Below are 21,541 nucleotides of genomic sequence, written 5' to 3' on the forward strand. Positions count from 1 at the left end.
AATAGGATTTGAAATTAATAATGTTGAAGTGGCCACATCAAACGATGGCAGAAAGGAGTGCACCGGAGGGTGGGTACTTAGCTTTTCACTCCGTCGGTAAAAAATAGGATGTTAGGCTCTAAACCCGAGCATTAGCCTGTGAATGCTTGCCAAATGAGATTGTAAAGTGTGCGTGTCTGTGTGTGTGCTTGTGTTTTAACACTATGTAAAAGTGTGTGTTGTGCTCTATTTACATACAGTGAAAAGACGAAAGCACTTGAAAGCTCCAATACAGCGATGAGCAACAGCAGTGTCTTTCATACCTATTTTGTCTGCATGTGTGTGTGTTCCTAACAGCGTATATGTAATGATGGAAATATAAAACTAGCTTTTAAAGCTCTACCATTTTCTCATATTCTATTGATTCCTCTTTCCTTCTTTTCATGGATCTCTCATGGTAATGTAGGTCTTTTTAAATCTCCCAGTCTGTTTCTCCCCATTTATCCATCTGTTTGCCTTCTCTTTCTGTCCTTCAAAAAAATAAAAATCAATCTCGAGGATGTGCAAAAACATTTCCTGCGTGTGTGTATGTGAATGTGTGCATGCTGTGGATGCAGGTTAATGTTGACTCTTTACCAGACCACTGCACAGCCTTGGAGCTGAGCTGGACTGCAGAACAAATGTGACCATTATTAGTGCGAGTGTGAGTGTGTGTGTGTCTCACAGGTGGTAGAGTTTCCCCACTGCAGTGTTATCCAGCCTCCTGTAGTCGATCCCAGAGTCCAGGCACATGGGGTGGCAATACTCCTGCACACACACAAACATAAAAAGAAACACACAACATACATTCGGACGAATGAAAAGTCCCTCAATGGTCAAATGTTAAAAGTAAGCTAGTTTATGTTTCAAAGCAAAGATGGAATTATGTATTTGTAATATAGTGGCAAAGCCTAACATTAGGGTTACATTATGCTATTATAACCTAAATAGAAATGAGACATTTTACGATACACCTGCACACTTGTTGTGTAGTTCGCTTTTTAATTTTTTTTATTTTAAGAGTAGGTTGTATATTCTTTAAATGATAAATAATCTTTGTTTATTCTATTTGAGCTACAGTGTATTCTTTGCGACAAGGTTGTTTAAATTCCACACATTCTCCGGCATTCATGGCAAAAGTCTATATTCTTCTTTTTGTCAACAAGTCCGTTGAAACGACCCAAACCAACAATGTGTGTGTAGTTCCTGTGGTACTCTGATATAAACCCATTGGTTCCCACTGAAGATATAAATCTTGAAAAACATGTCCCAAATATTTACTGTAGTCTCATTTATAAAGAAGGCTAAATCATTTCCTAAAACAGCTGCACATTGTATTTGATACTAAATTCAAACACATGTAACATTTGTTAGGGACTATTGTCGGCTGCGGACTAATTTTTCCAGCGAGTATTTCCAGCAGCAGAACAGTTTACGAATGTTTGATGCAGATGAACTAAAAATCTCTGAGATAACAGAGTTTGCGGAGGTGACAAAGACCAAATAAGAAACAAGTGAACCAATTCACCAGCAGTGCAACACAGAAGGCAGGAGACATCTTTCTCTCCTCTGACAGCGCCAGGGTTTTGTGACACTTCATGGTTCATTGAGCCAATCCATTGTTCCTGCAGCTATTCAAGTGTGTTACAGCAGGGTTGAACTTGTAATGCAGAGTTCAAACTTTTCCAGATAGTGTAAAACGTCAACAGGATTCATGTCAGGGAGTGCACCACAAACTATAATCATCATCTCCACCATTCTATCAAAGAAAAGAAAGGAATTGCATATCATCCCATCCAAGCCATTGCCGGCTGACTGAGTATTCAACGACAGCTCAGGGAAATTATGAAATCAGTGAATTTCTACCACTGGTCCCCTTAAGCTGCAGGATAATTAGTAATCATCACAAAGCAAGGGGACGGAAATACTCTATTCTTCTCCGCTGTCAACTTTTTATCTCCATGTCCGCTCACACAAACGGGGTTCCCACTCTGAGCCAATTGGCTGAATCAGGCTTAATAACAACCTGACAAACTCGCCCTCCCCCAAGCACAAAAGGGAGGTGTCATTTCATCAACCTCCTGTGACCCCACCAACGGGTAAATAGTCCCTCCAAAATGGAAAAAAAAGAGAGAAAAAAAAAACATGTCACTATCGCCGCCACATCATTAGAGTCTGGGTTTGTCTTTTCTGCTGCCTTCTTCCACTCCCTCCCTTTACGAACCATCTCTACCTGCTGTAGAGGCGGCTGATGCATTTTGCTTGACGGAGAAGCGAGGTACAAATAAGAGAGAGGAACGAAGGGAAGAATGGAAACACAATCAGCGGTGATGATTCCATTGGTTATTTATAATCAGATAAGGCTGAGGCCTCACGGGTCATTACTTGATTATCCATCTTGAGGGGATTTTCAAGTTCTCACTCCTCCAAGATTTCATCCGCCCACACATTGTGGTCTCCCCCCTCCACCATCACACGCCTCTCACAGACTCAAATCATTGTCAGTCACTTCTTCACAGTCTCATCTCCCTCTCTAGCTTATCCTGTATGAGCTATACATTCTGTATATATGTATGTATATATATATATATATATATATATATATATATATATATATATATATATATATACATATATACACACACATACATATATAAACATAGATGTATAAACTCACTATTAGTGTCCCTCTGTTTAGTCGACAATACCTACGTAAATCTAAACATCTCGGTATGTTCACTTACACTAAATTACATAAATGCTTAATGAACAAAATATCATGGATACTATTAATGTCTAAATACTGGGATATGCGTGAGGCAAAATTACCTTTGCATAAAGGTTCTGTTTTTATATTACAATGGTCAAATGACCAATTCCCTTTAACATGTGACAGCATCTCTGACCTTTGCAGATGACTTTTGTCGTTCGACAAAGACTTTCCATCTCACTATTGGCTCAAAGAAATAATAACAACGTTGAACTGAAGTCCCAGTGTGTCTTAATTTGAACGGTTACAGGATTAATTGACGAGTTGATCAACACATCATTGATTGAAAGCAATTTTATAATTGACAAATTGCTCTTTATCAAGTAAAAATGCCCCAAAAATTAAATGTTCCTGTACCCAATAGCAACACGGCAGTGGACATTTTTACAATGTACTTCTTATAAGTGTCTGGAATATTTTGATAGCAAATTGAATATATTTGGGTTTTGAACTGTTGGATGGACAAAACAAGTAATCTGTAGTTGTCCCGTTGGGCATCTGTGAAGAGCATTTCTTAATTATGTTCTTACTTAACTTGACAGATTAAATTGGTGAAGAGCTAGATCAATAGTTTCTAGTTTAATTTTCACCATGAGTCATGCCTTAATATTAGCTTTTTGTACTAGTGGTGTGAAAACAACCTCATTATGGAGCCGACCTACAGAGAAGCAGCGGCGCTGCAAATTAAGAGTTTCACTACTTGCTCGGGTGCATTCACAAACTCACGGATACAAGAGGGGAGAGACTGAAGAGGGAGATGACAGACATGAGAATCAGAGTCTCTTTAGGAGAAAGTCATCCAAACACATGTAGCTCCAATCATGTCATTGTCCAAGATGTCCACTGCTCTCTCTGGCCGTTTAGCATAAAAACAGAGTGGCTTTTTTTTGGTCACTGCCTCCCCTCTGTGCCTGCTCCCTCAACGCCATATCTTTCTCTATCCTTACTCCTCAAAAAGTTGCTTTTGAGTTTTTCAAAGAGCGCGGTGCTATTGAGCTGCAACAAAAGCCAAGGATAGCTGACTATTGGGTCCTGATGAGGTCCACTCCCTCATTACCAGCAGCAGAAAACATTGATGCTTTTTTGTTTGGCCCAGAGAATTGACCAGGCCTCAAAGAAATGCGGGGTGGGAAGGCTGAAAAAGAGACGAAGGGGGAAGAGAGAGGGAGAGGGGAGGAGGGGAAAGGTTGTCGTCCATTCAGCCATGTGTGTCTTACAGCCTTGTGTGGAGGGACAGAAGAAAAAGAGGGAGGGAGGGATGGAGGGGTCGAGAGAGAGAGAGAAAGACGGGGGAGAAAAGAGAGAAAGCTTAAAACACTGCCTTTATGCTGGCAAGTTCTGGACGACTCTTCTGACATCAAAGTGTTTTCAGTAACTGGGGAGCTGCTGTGTCTGTCTGTGTGTGTGTGTGTGTGTGTATCTGGTGATTTTATTCATTCTTGGGCAGTCGGGGTGGGGGGGGTGGGTGGGGCGGGTACGTGACAATATGAACACCCTAATTACACCTAATGATCTATTCCCTTAAAGTGTGACCGCCTTGGGCCAGCGATGGTTTGTTCTGAGGGGTCGTTCTCACAACCTCCCCCTGCCTCGGCTGCTCCTCTTGGGGAAACATCTTTTGAGTTGGAGGCCCCACCTTTCGTGATGCAGGACCCCACTGGACCCCCCACCCTCAACCCCTCTCGAGCTCTGATGAGGCCCAAAACCAAACCGCTCCAAATCTTTGTGGAGTCTGTGCTACCTGCACCTGGCCAACAGAGGCTCCATGTGTTGGGAGCGACACACACACGCACACACGCACACGCACACACACAATCGCTTTGGTACTAAAAGCTTCAGAACTGATTTTAAAATAGTTTAGTAAAATATAAACTCACCAGATCTGGAGACCTTCACCTATTTAGCATTTCATTTCTGTAACTTGTCAGACTCACGCGTTAAATTAGCAGCTAATAAGAGGAGAGCCTCCAGATCTTTTTCATTTTAAAACTCTTCAGGTCCACGCGTATATAAAGTACACCTATTGTTTTCTTAAAAGCGTTACGAGGCGCATCAAACTGCTTTGATCTTGTTTCCATTTTGAAGGGTCAAATGAGGACTCGGCGACTTGACCCAAGTTCTTTTTGTAGCCGCAGTAACTGGTTTGGAGAGAGCATCCAGGGGATGTTTTTTTTTACATTTTTCAAAATAATGATAATACTGTTGCTCCCTTTCACTGAAAGACAAACGGTGGCGGCGGTAGGTCGCATCCGGTGTCACTACTGAGCATAAATCCTGTTTTATTACTCAATGGCGGGTTTGTGTGCTCTCTGCAGGATGATGTCTGTACTCAGCCAAAGATTGTTTATGAGCTTTATTCTGTTACTAGACTGTGCAACGCCAACAGAGTGACACATCTTCTACCTAGTGAAGCACGTGAAGTTAATTTAACATCTTACTTAATTAACTCTGTTAATTAAGTGATTATCTTTACTATCTACACTAATATCTATAATAATCTACACTTTAAATCTGAGTCATTGTTATCTATTTCTTTCCATTTTATCTATTTGTGTTTTAGTCTGCCACTATTATTCATTTCATGTAATTGACTCTTGACTTCTACCATCCAAAGTTGTGTTGCCTTATGTGAGCACGAATATCACCAACAGTAAACAAGTTACCATATCTTCATAGAATCTCTTTTAATTCATAACATCTAAAAAAATGTTCGCCTTTTAGCTTCATGATGTTACAAATGTGAAAACGAGGCAGAACTTTAGAGGCGAGCGGGTTGATCAAGAATCTAACAGAATGCATTAACAAGTGTAGAAATGGTTTTAAATATACATGTTAATGAAGTTAAGTGATGGCGACATTTCTGAATTAAGCGTTGCCTTCAGATTGCAGGTGGCCTGCTTTACAAATTAACACATACTAGACTAATAATGCACCTGTGTGCGTGCATGCTGGATCAAACACGCGCACACACTTATAATAAAACAGCAGAAAACATCTGTTAGGCAGCAGGAAACTGGATCGATTCAAAATGAGGCGATAAATACAGAGACAGAATTAATTTATTGTGTTCAAAAGGAGGAAAAAAAAAGATTTGTCCTTTATTAATTGTTTTGTAGAAGCGAGACACTAATATGAAAGAAGTGAGGTACGCCCTCGAGGCATACGGTGAGTGGCACTGCCCTGCCATTAAATGCTCTGGAAGACAATGAGAGTCATCAAATATCAACATGAATTTGATTTGAACTGGCAGGCTGCCGGCTCTTCACGGGCAGTCCTTCTCACCAAGGTCTCCGTTGGAGGACCACAGCCCTCTCATTCCTCAATTTTTCTTTCTCTATCGTCCTGTTTTTATTTATATATTTATTTTTCTCTCATCAGCAACTGCACTGCACACGGCAATTATTAACAATGGCACACAAAAAAAGAGAAGGAGAGTGGATCAAAAGAAGGGTTAAAAACAGCCAGAAACACAGAGATACTCAAAGTTGCCTCAGGGTTGTTGTCATGTTTTCCTCCCCTCGGTAGCATTGTAAAGTCACTATTCTGCTACCAAAATACAGAGACCTGACCTTGGGTAAGTAAAGCCAGCGAGCAGAGCGAGATAGTAATAGAATAAAGAGCGGGGATGGAGTGCTAGAGAGAGGATGGGCGATGAGAAGTGGAGTGGAGAGGGAGGACAGTTTGTGAGAGAGAAAGAGTGTCTTAGTTACAATACTGGCAGTATCCATTAAAAAAGAGCCCTTAAACCCTGTATTTTTCAGAACTCTGAGCTTTGCCATGGCTACAAAGAAAAAGAAGCCTTAACAACTGAATAGGTTTTTCTGATGTAGTCTACAGAGACACTAAAAGGACAAGAAATTGGATGGAAAAACTAGAAAACATATAAAAATCGAAAAGCAGTCAGAGACTTCAAGGCTCAGGGAAGTTATATGCTTTCCATGTCTGGCAAGTGGGTCTACAATAAAGTCTGTACATGATATGATGATTTCTTATTTCTAAGATAAGGAAACTGGATTACTTGGGGGGTGGGGTGTTTGAGGGAAAAGGGGGTCCCAACTAATTAGAAGTCAATAGTTAAATAAAGTCGTCAACCCAGGCGGACAGAAGTGGTGGATTAACCTCTACCACTCCAGCTCAGGTGATAGGGCGGAGAGGTCAGAGGCTATTTTTTTACTTTTTAACACCCTCATTCACTCCCTCTCCCGCTATAGAAACACACTCAGGCACGCAGATACGAGAGCGAGCTGCACCAGGGAGGAGGACCCGCACCACCGGGCCTTGCCAGCATTAATTCAATCTATCAAGGGTCAGCTAGTTAGCAGCGTGACCCCGCTAAAACACGCTTTAACTTCACAGAACGGTCCGCCACAGAGAACGCCGGACACCCCCGAAAAACCCCCGACCCCGAAAACCAGATGGCCTCACAAAGGGGAACATGGGACCCTGAAAGAGAGGAGGTAGTGTGGGGCAGAGAGGGACAACAGGCATTCAGGACCTTGATGAGGGTGGATTAGAGAGGGCAAGGGTGCTGCCGGGAGAGTGGGCGGGGAGCAGGGTGACTCCAAGGCCTCCCCGGTTGTAGTGCGTTTACGTTTGTACGTGTGTGTCCATGTGCGTGTTTGAAGATACAGTGGAGCTCTGATGACCGTGAAACTGGCACTGCAGATGGACCATGTTGCTCTTGTTAAAGCACCCGTGTTGCGCTTTACTACCATTATTTTTCTTAATTTGTACACAACAGCACTCACAGTGAGGTTTATGATGTAACAGGTTCATGTGATGGGATAATTCTACAACATACTTGTTTATAATATCTAGCCCGACTAATAATTACAATATTAAGGCAGACTAACAGTGTTATTTGGGAAAAGGAAAATCAAGTTAAAGTATTATTCTTACCAGATGTACCTACATCTACTCAGATGTGATGCTAAACCTATTTTTGCTCCGAGTCTGTTGGTTGATTTATATCAAAATGTTTTTATTAACATATTAATGACAAAGTACCAATATGACAACATGTATTGGTAGGACTATAATCATTGTATTTATACAATTTGAATTCCAGTGTTTGATCAATGTGTTGGTTTTTATTGTGTCAGTAAGGCGTATTTAATTGAGAACTTAAAAACAGTTTGCCTCATTAAGCCATAAAATTCAAGTAGCACTTTTAGTGGTGATTTTCAGAACTTCAGTCACAAGAGAGTGTTTTTCTGATACATCATATTGGCTGTGAGTGTAATTCAGTAAGACCGTTGCTGAGAAGAAAGGGTATGTCTGGACAAACATGATCTATTACCTTGGTTTGCTCCAAGTGTCTGACATTTCTTATGAATAATAATATACAGTACATTTGTGGCGTGATACACTACAGTTGTATATTGCTTGCCATTACTATTTAGACAAAATACCAATAAAAGATGCAAGAATGCTGCCCTTCTCTGTTGCAAAATGCATGACAATAAATTATTATGCAATTATTTATGATCATGATCACTCCAAACACATCAATGATCATCTGAGATGCAGGCAGGATAATGGTGCTACCTGCTTAAATTGCAAAGTAGATTTTTTGCTGGAAACGCTAACCACCGCATGGCTCCTCTCCTTTCTCTCCCCCCCCCCCACCTTTACTTTTGAAATGCAAGCAGTCTGGGTCAGTCACTCAGCTCATCCGTCCGTCTCTCATTCACATTACCTGTCCTCACTCACACTCTTTCCATCTCCCTCTACCTTTCTCTCTGTGAGTCTTTCAGCGTGCCCTGGCATGATCAAAGACAGCTTTGTGACACTGTGCGAGGCATCCAGGAAGCAGAAAACATCAAACCACTAAAGGGCAACTTGCAAAACAAGACAGACACAGAGGGATGAGTCGCACATGCAAGTGTGTGTATGTGTGTTTGTGAGAAACTAATGAATTAATTAACAAGACAAGAGAGAGAGATGACTTTGTCTCTACCTTTAGCACGTCGATGAAAGGTAGGAAGGTGTCCCTCTGAAGTCCGTTTTTGTACAGATCTGAAAGAGGAGGGAGGGCTTGTATTAGAGCTGCTGTTTAGCCTCCTAATAATGTCATTCCCTCGCCGCAGATTGGCAGATAAAGTGGGTTTTGATGAACTGAAGGATGGGTGGGGAGGCACGACAAAAGGACTGGGACCAGGAGAGAAAAATGGATTTCTCTACCGGCAGCGGCAGCAACATAAAATTCATTACATTCCCAAACAATGGTGGCGAGAGAAAGGACTGTCGCCTTTTCAGCGCGGACAATGTCCACAGCAGCTCTCTGAATAGATGTTTCAATTAGCTCGGCTGGAACAAATTACATCTGAAGTAGCATCCCTGATAGACAGATAAAACAGATAGGGATTCACACACACAACACGGACAAAGACACACCCACAGACACATGGCGAGGCTTAAGCTTTCTCCAGCTGCGAACGTAAACAAGCAGTTGATGCTGATGTTTGGGTTAAAGCTTATTACAGTAGCCTTGGACCCGGCGCTCTTGCTAAATAACTCCTATACTGTGATGGACTGTGCCGTCTATGAGACATGACTATTGCCAAGGAATAGTTGAATACTTTGAGACAAAACCTGGTTTGCCTTCTTGGCAAGAGCTTTTTCAGTCTGTACAGTTAATAGGAAACTGGAGACAGAGCACAGTTAGCTTAGCTTAGCACAAACACATTTGAAAATGGTATAGGTATAGGTTACAATGCTTACCAGCACCTCTAAATTCACAAATTAACATGTTTTAAATTGTGTGTTAATCAGCACACACGCCGAAGTGTTAGGTTGACCAGTTGTGGTTTTAATTAAAGGGGTTCGTGTCCTGGACTATTTTCTTGGCCGAGCAGTGAATTCCTAAAACAAATAGTCGTAAACCCACATCCTGTCCTTCATTTTTTTGTTTTTACAGATAAGAAAAAAGAAATATCATGTTAATGTGTGACATTGGTAAAGAGCTAGATCAATAGTTTCTAGTTTAATTTTCACCATGAGTCATGCCTTAATATTAGCTTTTTGAACTAGTGGTGTGAAAACGACCTCATTATGGAGCCGACCTACAGAGAAGCAGCGGCGCTGCAAATTAAGAGTTTCATTACTTGCTCGGGTGCATTCACAAAATCACGGACAAAAGAGGGGAGAGACTGAAGAGGGAGATGACAGACATGAGAATCAGAGTCTCTCACACCATGTGTCAGGTATAAAGCGTAGGAAAAAAGCTTATTTTCCAAAATGTCAAACTATTTATTTAAGACAGCAAAGGGTGTACGCTTTGAAAAGTGTGCTAAATCATTCCAGGTGCTAACTATTTTCCATTTTAAAAGACTATTTATAGTGATATTGTACTGTTTATTGCTATAAATACAGTATATGCTGCTGATAAGGACACTTACTACTTATTAAATGACTAAATAATTGAATGGACTCAAGTCCTTTAATGTAAACGGCATGTAATCCACTGCACTGAGTGTGTTCCACTTAAAAAAACACACCATTTATCCATCTAACCCTCCTCAATCTCATTAAACTCCTTCAGTGTATTAAAAACAATAAAACGCTACTTTAGCCGTTCTAACAAAACCCTTTTTCTAAATATCCCCTCCACACACATCTAGGGCTGTTTGATACCGGGATCTCCACATCAATAAAGATGGAAAATGTATGCCTTTCATGTCCAGTTGTCTCTTATGGCTTTCAGTGTTCCATTAACCGTGTAATTAATACCAAGTAGCCTCTCTATCAAGTTTGCATGGTTTGGCGCTTTGTTCTTAATAGCTAGTAAATATCAGAGACAGCGTCTTTGTCTATGAGAGCCATCTTGCTGCCATCCACTTTCTACCCACTCAAGACTTTAAGACATCAACGTCCCGAGGACATCAACGTCGTGCGAGAAAGAAAGACGTCAGATAGCACATTGTGCATTTATCTCCACCTTGATCACCGCCTTGCTCATTCTTCTTCCAACCTTGCTCCACTGGCAGTAAATGCAACATCAAAGCTTGTTTAAAGGTTGTTGTCATGTCTCTAAAAGCCATTTTAAAAGTTTCTCGCCTTTTCTTCTGCTTGTTTGGCATTAACAGGAAGTAGGTGGCGTAGTCTTGTAAAGCTAAATGTATCCTTGCTGGAGCCAAGCACTTTTAGACAAAAGTATTAAGTGAATAATGTAGATGTATGTAAAGTAGGTGAATAATGTGCCGGTTCAAGAGGAGACGAGGCAAACGTTGATGTTCCAGGAATATTACTTTCTATTTCAGCTGCAGGGAGATGGTGTACAGCGTCTTTAAGTGGACCTTCAGGACTCAGGCATTGTTACCTCCTCAAAGGAGGTTATGGTTTTAATTCGATATATTTGCTTGTTTGTAAGCAAGATGACAAAAAACTACGGGCCTGATTTCTATGAATATTGGCAGAAGGGTGTAACATGGGCCAAGGAACCAATTATTACACTTTGGAGCAGATTGGCCTTGGCCTGAGTGAGCTTGTTTATAAACCATAGAGTTGGTTTAATTATTGAAGTGGTGAAAGCTTACAAGTCTTGACAGTAAGCAGTTGCTCATTGCAAAACACTTCTCCAACATACCATGGTCAATTCCCCATACATCTTCACAATTATTATGATTTACAAGTCACACAATAAAATGATGTACTGTAAATCAAGAAACTGGAAACCCCCTTCAGATACCATCTGGATGAAGGTGTATGTTAAGAAATATAGGAAAACAGAGATTAAGTGATGTATTTAATTTTGATAGTTTGAAGCTAAAATGAGTACTTTTGACAACTCATCAATCATTTTAACTTTACACTGGAAAATGTTTTGCAGCTACAATTTAGTTGATTTAATTTTCCAGAATAGACAATCCTGAAAAAAAAAAGTAAGTTTGTAAGACACTTAATTTGTTCACATTCAGTGTACATGACAGTATGAATATGGCTGTGGCCGTGTTAGATATCTGCATGCAAAACGGATACAACCGTACACCATTGTGTCATATTTGGATGTTATTTTTGTAATAATTTTTTTATTAGTTAAAAACTACCTTATTTGTTCGTAAGATCAACAACAAGGAAAAACATCTTCAGATATATGTAGTTATTGAATTACTTCACATTCTGCACCATAATGTAAATGTATTACCTACGTTTAATGTGCTGTACTGTAGTTTTGCATTGTGTGTATTGTGTGTTCTTCTTACCACATATACTGTTGTATTGTGTCTTATCTTGTACTGTTTGCTATTGTTCTATGTTTGTTATGGTCTGTCAAGGGACTACAGATGCAAATTAGCTGTAGCTACAATCTGGTACAGTGCATCAAATGGTGACATTTATGTTTTAACTGTACATGGTCCCTTTTTAAATAAAGATATAATAATAATAATTATATGTATTATATGAGTAGAATTTAATATTTGTTACTGCTGTGTAGTTTTTGTTACTAAGATGCTCCTTTCACTACACAAATAGAGTGCTACAACGCAATGCCTGCAATCTTGCACTAAAGCATCTTAACTGTTCACTAAACTATGTGTTCGGTAACAATAATATAATTAATAAACAGTAGCTACAAACACACATAAAAAGGTACGATGAATGTGCTTAGACACCAGTTGTCGTACCATCAGGAGGTCTGTTGGAGGTGGCCACCACCACCACGCCAGTCTTGAACAGCGTCTCAAACAGCTGCTTCAGGATCATGGCATCAGCAATGTCGGTCACCTGAAGAACCGAACCAGAGAAGAAGAGAGACATTCATGAACTGTATAATGTTACCTTTCTAGCCACAGCACATATGTGTGTGTGTGTCCTGAGGTTAAACCATGCCATCAACACTCCATGTTGATTAGGGTCATTCAGGTGTGCTCATTCAATCCTTTGTGTCTGGTCATGGTCATGGTCATGGTCACACACACACACACACACACACACACACACACACACACACACACACACACACACACACACACACACACACACACACACACACACACAGACACACACACAGCAAATGGTCACGAAGCTGCTGAGGACAAGTAGCTGAGGAAAGGCAGCGGCCCCGAGCTAATCAACTGAGCGGACGTGAGAATGACTGAACGCAAGAAAAGTGATGAAAATGGAGCAATGTGAATCCAGACTGGGGTCACAATGGCAGACAAAGTGTCTGTCCAAATGACCATACAAAAGGTGCGTGCTAACTCCACAAGACTATTATACATAAGTACAATTCAACTGGTCACTGCCTTTTTCATCTACATTATTTTTCCATGAGTCCACAATGGACAAGCGGTCAATGACAACACTGAAGCAAAGACGTTGGCCGCAAAATGAAGAGTTCTGACCTTTCTAGTAGTGACCCAGTGCTCTCACTTTTGTTCGTTTTCTCTCTCTCAATCTGTTGTTTTTTTTGCACAGTAGTCAAAGCAGCATGTACAATGTATAATATGTAAAATAATATAATGATTTCTATTGTTGCTCACAGTCGCCAGTCTCATGCTAATTGTCCTGTATGTTAAATATATAATGTTTTCTTCCATTATGACACACGAATAAACTAAGTGACCTTCCCTTAGAAAGTAGAAAGATGGGAAACATTTCATAGAATACCATTCACATTTCAAAGACATTGAGATACATTTAAAAGTTACGTTGCTATTATCTTAAGAAAGGACATGTCACCTTTTAAGGACTGGGATGTATTGAATAAAAGGAAGACTTATGTCCTGCCCTCTCCTCCTACTCCCTCTTACCTACTTTCCTGTATATAACAGGTACTTCTGATGGCCATACCCACGGCATATGCCTCTTTTCATACTCTGGAGAGTCTTCTTCTTTTGCATATTAGCCCCACTGCCCTTGCCAATACTTAATTAACATTTGTGTTAAAGCCTTGATTTCGCTAAGGAGAGGTGGCTAGGGGCATGAAATTAGTGTGTGTGTGAGAGTGATTGTGTGTGTGGGTAATGAGAATCAACAGAAAGCCAAGGCTCTGTGTGTCTCTGAAGGGGCCCCCATTTCCTACGACCGCAGGATTTTATTTTCATTTCAAAAGAATCATTTAAAAATGACCTTTTATACAACCTGGATTTGTTTATTCATGTGCCCTCAACATGGGCATAGTATGAGGGGCAATATTGATTGCTGAATGAGTCGGAGGAGAGGGAAAGAGAATGGGTACCCACAGAATGAGAAAAGGTGGAGAGGACTGATGTAGCACTTGTGGAACACAAAAATAAATGGTGCAATCTCCGTCAGCCAATGCCGATATTTAAATGAGCATCCAATTACTCAAGCGGCTGTCAGTTTACAGCGAGGCACACGGTTGCCAAATTAAACCTCTTTTGATGTTACACCTCTTTATGTACACAACCTATGAGCAATTTCACAGAGGCTGCACGGTGACTGGGGCCCTGAGACAATGACGCTCAAGCGTTTTCTTCTCACTCTTCGTCTTACTTCCGCGCTCTCTTCCCATCTTTCCATCTCGGACCTCTCAATGGCGAGTATTCATTAGGGGAGCTGGGTGGGGGCTCTAAAAGGAGGGAGGGGGGCTACAAATTACTGATAATGGCACAGCGCTAATGAAGAGAATGGAGAAATGTCATTAGCATTTAAGAGGATAAGATCCATCTGACCCGCCGCCGCCAGTCGCTTTCTAGCTCCACTCACTTAAGGAAGCGGGAGAGTGCGACTGATACCCAGAACCTCATTTGCATGGCTGAGTGGAGGAGGATGCTGATTGGTATAGACTCCCCCCCCCCCAACCCACCCCAACTCTCTCAACCTCGCAACCTCTTGTTTATGCATCACAAACAACGTGCACATGTCGGCTTGTTTCCCCTCCATTCACCGATAGCAACAGTCGACACGCGAAAACAGCAAAGCTGGCGACAGCAAACAAAACAAATCAATGAGAATGCACAAACAGCGCCGCAGTTTAAAATGTGAAAGACGGGTGGATGAAAGGAGCAGCTCTTGATCCTCATAGATGCATAGAGAGTGATTAGGGAGAGCGCACCTTGTGTGACCTTTGACCTGCTGGCATTAATTGTAATGATATCAGTAAGAGGAACATCATTGTGCTGTTAACAGATGTGTTTTGCTGGTAATGATGAAGACAGAAGCACACATCTTTCTCCACTCAGTGAATGACTCACTACCTTACGGAGAATACAGAGAGCTTCAGTAGTGGCTCTCTCCTTTGACACCAGAGTTCTGCAGCACGAATGGCTGACAGTGCCTTTCAGTTCTGTAAATCCAGTTTTCACAATCTATGGGTGACTTGGTTTTAATAGTTTGGGTGCAAACTAACGGTGTGAGTGCATAAACAAGAAACAGGAGCAGATCATTGACTCAACTGACTGCTACAGTTTCAACGTAATGACAAGGAAATGTTATACAAAACTATGTGTGACATTCCTCATGTATTTACTGCTACTCTATTAGTGAATCACTATTTGACTACATTCTAAGGAGAGAGAATGTTTCTGGAAGTCATTTACAATTATGTTATATTCCAAAAGGCCACTAGGTGTCCCCAGTCCTGTTTTTGTGGGGGTATCAAGATCTGAAGCATGCAGTTGTTTAGACAGGAAAGACACTGGCTTTATTTGAACGCGAATAGTTTCTTAAAGATTGATTATTCAGTTCTTAACTCAGAATACAAAGAGTGCAAAATGTAACATGCTTTTTTTCTTAATATGTTTTTGATATACTGTATGCAAGAAGGGAAACCCATAAAGCAGTTACTACAACCCACAAAAGAAACAGAACTGTAAAACGTCCCTCTGTTTCTTTCTTTTCAGAATTCAAAATGATCTGTGAATTGTATATGCCCGTTTCAATTCCTGTGGCTTTCTACTGATTCTGGTTTCGTGTTTGGTTCTAATCTAAAACATATCGTCCCCCCTCAGTATAATGTACAGATTATTACTTCAGCATGACTGTAGGTCAGATTGTCTATTTATCTGGAACATTATTTGACGTATTAAGTTTTAAATATGAACGTTGTTCAGCATCATGGTTGTTTGGTAATTCTCATTGTTTAATCCTTTAAAATACCATAATATATTATCTATCCCATACACACAATGTGCTCCATGACGTAGTATTTGGCACATTTTAAGGACTAACGTATTTATTTAATCATCCCAGCTATTACTATAACATTCCCAAGCATCAACATAACATTATTACATAGAGTTGTACTAGCAGTATATTTACCAGTATCACAGATTACTTAGTACTAGTGTCAGAGTAGTACTGTTTAATCAAATGTAAGCAGTTGATATATGGTTTGCTACTTGCAACTAATGTTTAATCTGGTTTTAAGAAGACACACACACGCACACACTAAGAAACTCGCTCACCTGAAACTCATCAAAACACAACAGGCAGGTTTCATTGCTGATCTCCATGGCAACCGGTGATATGGGGTCATAGGTGGACATTTTCCGAGCTTCCGTTTTGGCAGGCTTTGTTTCCTCCGATGGATCCCTTTAAGCAGTACACAACGTCAGGCACATCTTAAAGCACACCTGCATCGGCAACCCAAACCCAATGACAATACTGAATAAAGCGGTAATTTCACATGTATGCATAATGGTAGACAATTAGCAGGAGGGCTTCAGGACAAACAGAGATATAAATATAGAATCTCCAGCGCACGAGGAGTCATTAACTTCCATAAAGTCAAGCCAGCAAATCTTCAGCAGTTAACACTGTGGAGTGGGAGGACAATACTTACTTTTGTGGATGTCCAACATGAAGCCATTGAAGTGGACTCTCTTTTTACAAGTGTTTTCCACATGGGAATAAAACATGTCCATGAGCATGGTCTTCCCTGTGCCTGAGAGGGATTAAAGAAAAAGCAATTGTTTTGACTTCTTGTAGAATTTAGCGCCATAGAAAATACCACGGTAATACTTATTTATTTAGTGATCCTACCAACATCTCCATAGATGTAGAAGCCTTTGGGTGTGGTGGTGGTGGAGAGGGTTCCTCCTTTGGGGAGAAAGAGGAAAAATGAGGATGTGACTAAAGTATTGTTTTCCATCAAATCTTTTAACAGCTGCTTGTCATCATAAACCATAATGCACAGCAGTTAACCATACATCACTATGGTTATTCAAAATGAATTCCTGATTGATTTTTTAAAAAAGCACAAAACACTATAGCGGGTGACCTACATAAACTTCATTATATTCATTAACATATAAGACTGATCCATCGTTTAATAAACAAAGTATGCTGAGGCATTAAGCCACCACTACAGTGTGAGGTTTCACATTCTCCAGACTAGCCCACTGCAGGGGAGGAAGACAAAGGGGATCTAATCAACAAGACAAGCCAGGGTTCCCACGAAAGAAAAGCATCATCAGAGGAACAATGGGGGGATTTGTCAGACAAAACGGAGAGGACTGGATGAGGCTCCATACGAGATGGAGTGGACTTGTCTGTGCAGCCTGTTTAGCGCTGCTAATTGTGATACGGTACTGTTGCATTGAGGTGATGCTGGAAGTCATTGTGCTGCCTGCCTCCTATCATCAAAAGGTCCTTACTTAAAAAGAAAACGTCTTCTGTGTGACCAAGCTGAGAATATCAAGTAAAGCCAAATATCTCTAAGCCATGTAAACAAATATGTCATCAGTTTAATCATGACATGTAACGATAACTTGGAGCATATTTGTATATAGGAGGACAAATTAAAGATTATTAATACAGGGTCTAACAACAGTGTGGTTGAGGATTGTCCATCTCTGTAACCGGGCAACACCAAATAGCTTTGAAATGAACTAAGCACTAAATAGAAAGGTTGGTCCTCTTAAAATTGAATTAAGCAACTATTTTATGGAGAGGGTACACAGTGTCCATTGCACAAGGAGCACTTGACTCTGGTAAATGCGACAATGGCCAATTGAAAACCAAATGAAAAAAACAAACTTGTTACCCATCCTCCTCTCTCTGCCCTCTCCCCGCTCCTCCCCTCAACCCCCTCCATCCCTCTATGTTGCCTGTCCTGGGCTCGAGTGAAATACTGGAAGAGCAACAAGCCTTTCCTGTCTGCTCTGGCATAACAGTGTGTGACTTCTCCCTGACTTCCCAAGATGCCCTCTGGCAGGGCCGGGTAATTGTCAGTGGTGGCTGGAAGCCATTCTGCCACGGAAGATGTGGAGAAGGACAAGGCTGTCCCACAGCCACTCTGTCTAGCTGAGCTCTGTGGCCTTGTCTCACCTCCTGGAGGAGGATATAGACTGGCACATGAGTGGAAAGTTCACATGCCAGGACATGGCCACTTTGGCTTTAAAATAATTCAGTAAAACTGTGTTTGAACATGTTTATCTACAGGTAGAGATGTCATGTCTCTCCCTCAGAAGGTTAAAGGAGTGATTGTAGGAGTCTATGTTAGGTCTAAGTGGTTCAACTGTCCTGCTGGAGACCTCCAGTGTACAGGAGGATGATGCAGGTCTGACTTGTAGAGAGTGTCTCCCTCGAAACAATGACCCATTGTTCGCCGACCATCCGCAAAACCACGCCACATTGGGTCAATATTAAGTCAAGTGTACTCTTCTCATAGACTTGGTCAGTTAGTGAGGACAATGGCGGCACTTCCAACGAGAGAACAGACACCAAAAAGGACAGTGGTATGACCTGATTCAAACCAGATTAATTGCATAAGTCCTCCAGTCAGTGTGTATGTGTGTGTATGTGTGTGTGTGTGAGAGAGACAGAGCAAGAAATAAGGTGCAAGTGGAGAGGGGGGCGGTGGTGTTGATAGCCTAACACCAAAGTATTTGTCAGAGTCCCGCATCAAAAGCAAAAAGGACAAGAATGGCCCAGACAATGGGGATCCCCTCATTACTGCATGGAGATGGTGAGAGACTGAGAGGAGTGCCGGGACAGGCCCAGCGGGAGGTCTGCCCTGCTGCCTTCCAAAATCTCTGCCTAACCCTATTTGTCTGTGCCAGCCAACCAACAAAACAACTCCCACCACCAAATACTAGACAGTCAGCTCCCCTGACCTAAAAACAACAACAGCCCCCTACATTACGCCGTTCCAAAACTCTCATGCACAATACACTTCCCAGACCCCTACCCTCCCTTTGACCTGAGCCTCATGGCCACCATCAGTGATACAACTGGAGTACAGTGCAGTGGACTCTTTGAAGACCTTTCACGTGTTAGACGTCAATGAGACTTTATAACAGAAAGAGTCCAGATGCCACACTGTAAAGGACTTGAAACAAATTCATGCTGTGGTGCCAATTGTAAATGTATTGTCACTCACTATTTTCTACCTAGTGTCCAATATTTTCACTTTTCAACATTTTATTGTGTCAGAATGAATTCATCCTCAAAAATCCCACAAAGGAAGAATGGATGTCTCAACAGCGTGTACACTACGTTTTGTTTTATGTTCAAACAATGCCAAATATCAATGAACTGCCCAAAATCTCAAGTGACTACTTCTATTGAGTGTATATTATGGAGAGAATAGTGAAAGAGTGAATGGGGGCATGATTTCAGACACCGCACTAGTCGAGAGCATGCAATTAATTATTGAACTGAAAATAGTAGATTACTGTCTACTTACAGGCTTTTTCTCATCATTTCAACATCACATGGTCTTTATGAGGGGCTTGAGTTTGCTCCATTGTCACAAAGTTGGATCTGTTGACATACAGGTCCAGTAGCTGTTGTACTGAACGTACATATCAACAGATGGATCTATGTGAAAACTGACCAAACTCCACCCACTGATGCAGACCATATCATACGATTAAACCTCTGCCAAAAGTGATTATAGTTGAGTTTTGATTGTTTTTGAAAAGTTATAGGCCTGGTAGTATTGTATTGATACATCTAATATGCTAGATTAACATGCAAATACTCTCTCTCCCACTGGAAATAATACAGAGTATTGGGTTTATGTTTTATGTTTTTCATGCATCTGGCAGAATTGGAGAAGGTGTGTTCAAAATGTTTTGTTAGTTTATGTTTCATTGAGCTCCTTGTTGCAAATTAAATGTGGCTAAATCAGAGTGACGCATTAGGGAGCTGGTTGCTTTATGTCATTGCTGTTAGGTCTCTGGTGTGGTCTTGATCAGTTGTTATTACCAGACCAGTACCGTGTCAAATATCTAGCAATAGTACACAGACTTAAATCAAGTGATTATAATGCATTACAATGTGATTATACATTACTCATAGTAGACATTGTCAGCTTTACGTTAACTAAACATGAATTGTACAACATTGTGTGTTGTTCATGCTTAGATTAATGACATGTTTCAGTTTGCCTAAAGCAAACAACGCCCACTCAGAGTAACTTATAATGACATTATAATTAAAAGCGTTATCAGCATGTTTATAATGCATTGTAGGAATGGCCGTCATATAAAGTGTTACCATAACTCCTTTACCTTAGTAGCAGACCCACCACCTTTGTGTTCAGCTGTAATGTGGGGGTCTTTATCTTCTTTTGAAGGCTGATTGTTGTAATCGTTAGAGTTTAGGTAGATGCTGTTACTGTAGTTCTCCAGGGTGAGCTGCAGCTGAGACAGCTGCTGGAGAAACGTGTGTTTGCTGAGCATCTTTCTTCAGGGAGCCACACTGAACGAGGCGACTATAGTGTCCACTGAAGGCACAAGTATCTGCTGCTGGAGACTCCGGGAGCAGGATGAACTGCAGGTCCTCCAACTAGCGTAACCTTGAAGCATTACAGCAAAAGCATTCTCTGTAATCCTTACACAAAGCTTACACACATACCTTGATTCTATTCACCGTTAGATGCAATGCAACCGTGATTGGGAAAAGAAGGCGCCACAGTTATAGGGTGATCCAAAGGTGATGTGCGATGTAATACCGACACGTTTTAATACACGAGATCTCCCACAACCTGAATACTATTGAACACCAATATAACGGAAAGACACGCACCGTTTCCTGAGTAAATGGCTGACAGTCGGCTGACTTTCTTTGAGGTCAGAAAAGTGTCTCTTCGAAAAACAAATTTTGAGTATCTGGCGGCTGTGGTGGCCGTGTACGCCGCCATGATGTTTTCAAAACGCAAAAAACTTTATTGACAATCGTTTTAGAAAAATATAACACGCATTGCAGTCTTTAATACGTTTAATCAGAGATGAACACATTCCCATTGATTCATATTAATTAAAACAAGAACTATGAGGAGTAAATCCGACATATAATAAGTAAATATATAATTAAATTATACATAAATTCATAAAGTAAGACATTTAGAAATAAAAGCCTCATTTATAAACCTATACATGTGTAGGTTAATTGAAAATAAAGGAAAACAAACTCTACCATTTCGACCGCAATAGATATCTGTTGTTGATCACCTGTGTTTTTCTATCTTAGCAGCAATTACTTTACATTGCGAATCACGCTTTGTCCGATTATACAATTAAAAAGATTAAAGTTATGTATATCATCGAAAAACGTGATTATGGCCAAAGTATCCGCTGGCAGGTTGTAAACAAACCGAGTGGCTGTTGGCGGAGAAGCATCAGCTGAACCTCAGCTGATCGGAAGTGCAGCGCGCAGGCCTTTCAAGCTCGCGATCGTGAGACACAGAGCAATATCGGAAGTCACATCTTTTGCCTTCAACTTCAAAGTTACTCTTATACTTTTTAGATGTGTTAGCAATTTAATCGCGTTGGATAGTACATATACACATATATGGTATCGGTGATAACACGCCCTTCTCTGATATAATGCGTATTT

At 40.9% G+C, this 21,541-nt stretch overlaps 1 protein-coding gene across 1 annotated transcript in view; it reads right to left on the reverse strand.

Annotated features, from left to right (window-relative positions):
• The window catches only part of afg1lb (AFG1 like ATPase b), a 25,217-nt gene extending 4,355 nt beyond the window's left edge, over positions 1-20,862 (reverse strand). The window contains 12 exon segments of the mRNA XM_034528025.1: positions 704-786; positions 8,748-8,806; positions 12,415-12,514; positions 16,162-16,238; positions 16,241-16,288; positions 16,539-16,640; positions 16,739-16,771; positions 16,774-16,795; positions 20,215-20,364; positions 20,366-20,463; positions 20,466-20,501; positions 20,732-20,862. Coding sequence (XP_034383916.1) covers positions 704-786; positions 8,748-8,806; positions 12,415-12,514; positions 16,162-16,238; positions 16,241-16,288; positions 16,539-16,640; positions 16,739-16,771; positions 16,774-16,795; positions 20,215-20,364; positions 20,366-20,463; positions 20,466-20,501; positions 20,732-20,846 — 923 coding nt within the window. The 5' untranslated portion in view covers positions 20,847-20,862.
• Positions 20,863-21,541: the final 679 nt, after the last annotated feature.

This window comes from Cyclopterus lumpus, chromosome 24 (assembly GCF_009769545.1).
Source record: "Cyclopterus lumpus isolate fCycLum1 chromosome 24, fCycLum1.pri, whole genome shotgun sequence".
Taxonomy (NCBI): Eukaryota; Metazoa; Chordata; class Actinopteri; order Perciformes; family Cyclopteridae; genus Cyclopterus; species Cyclopterus lumpus.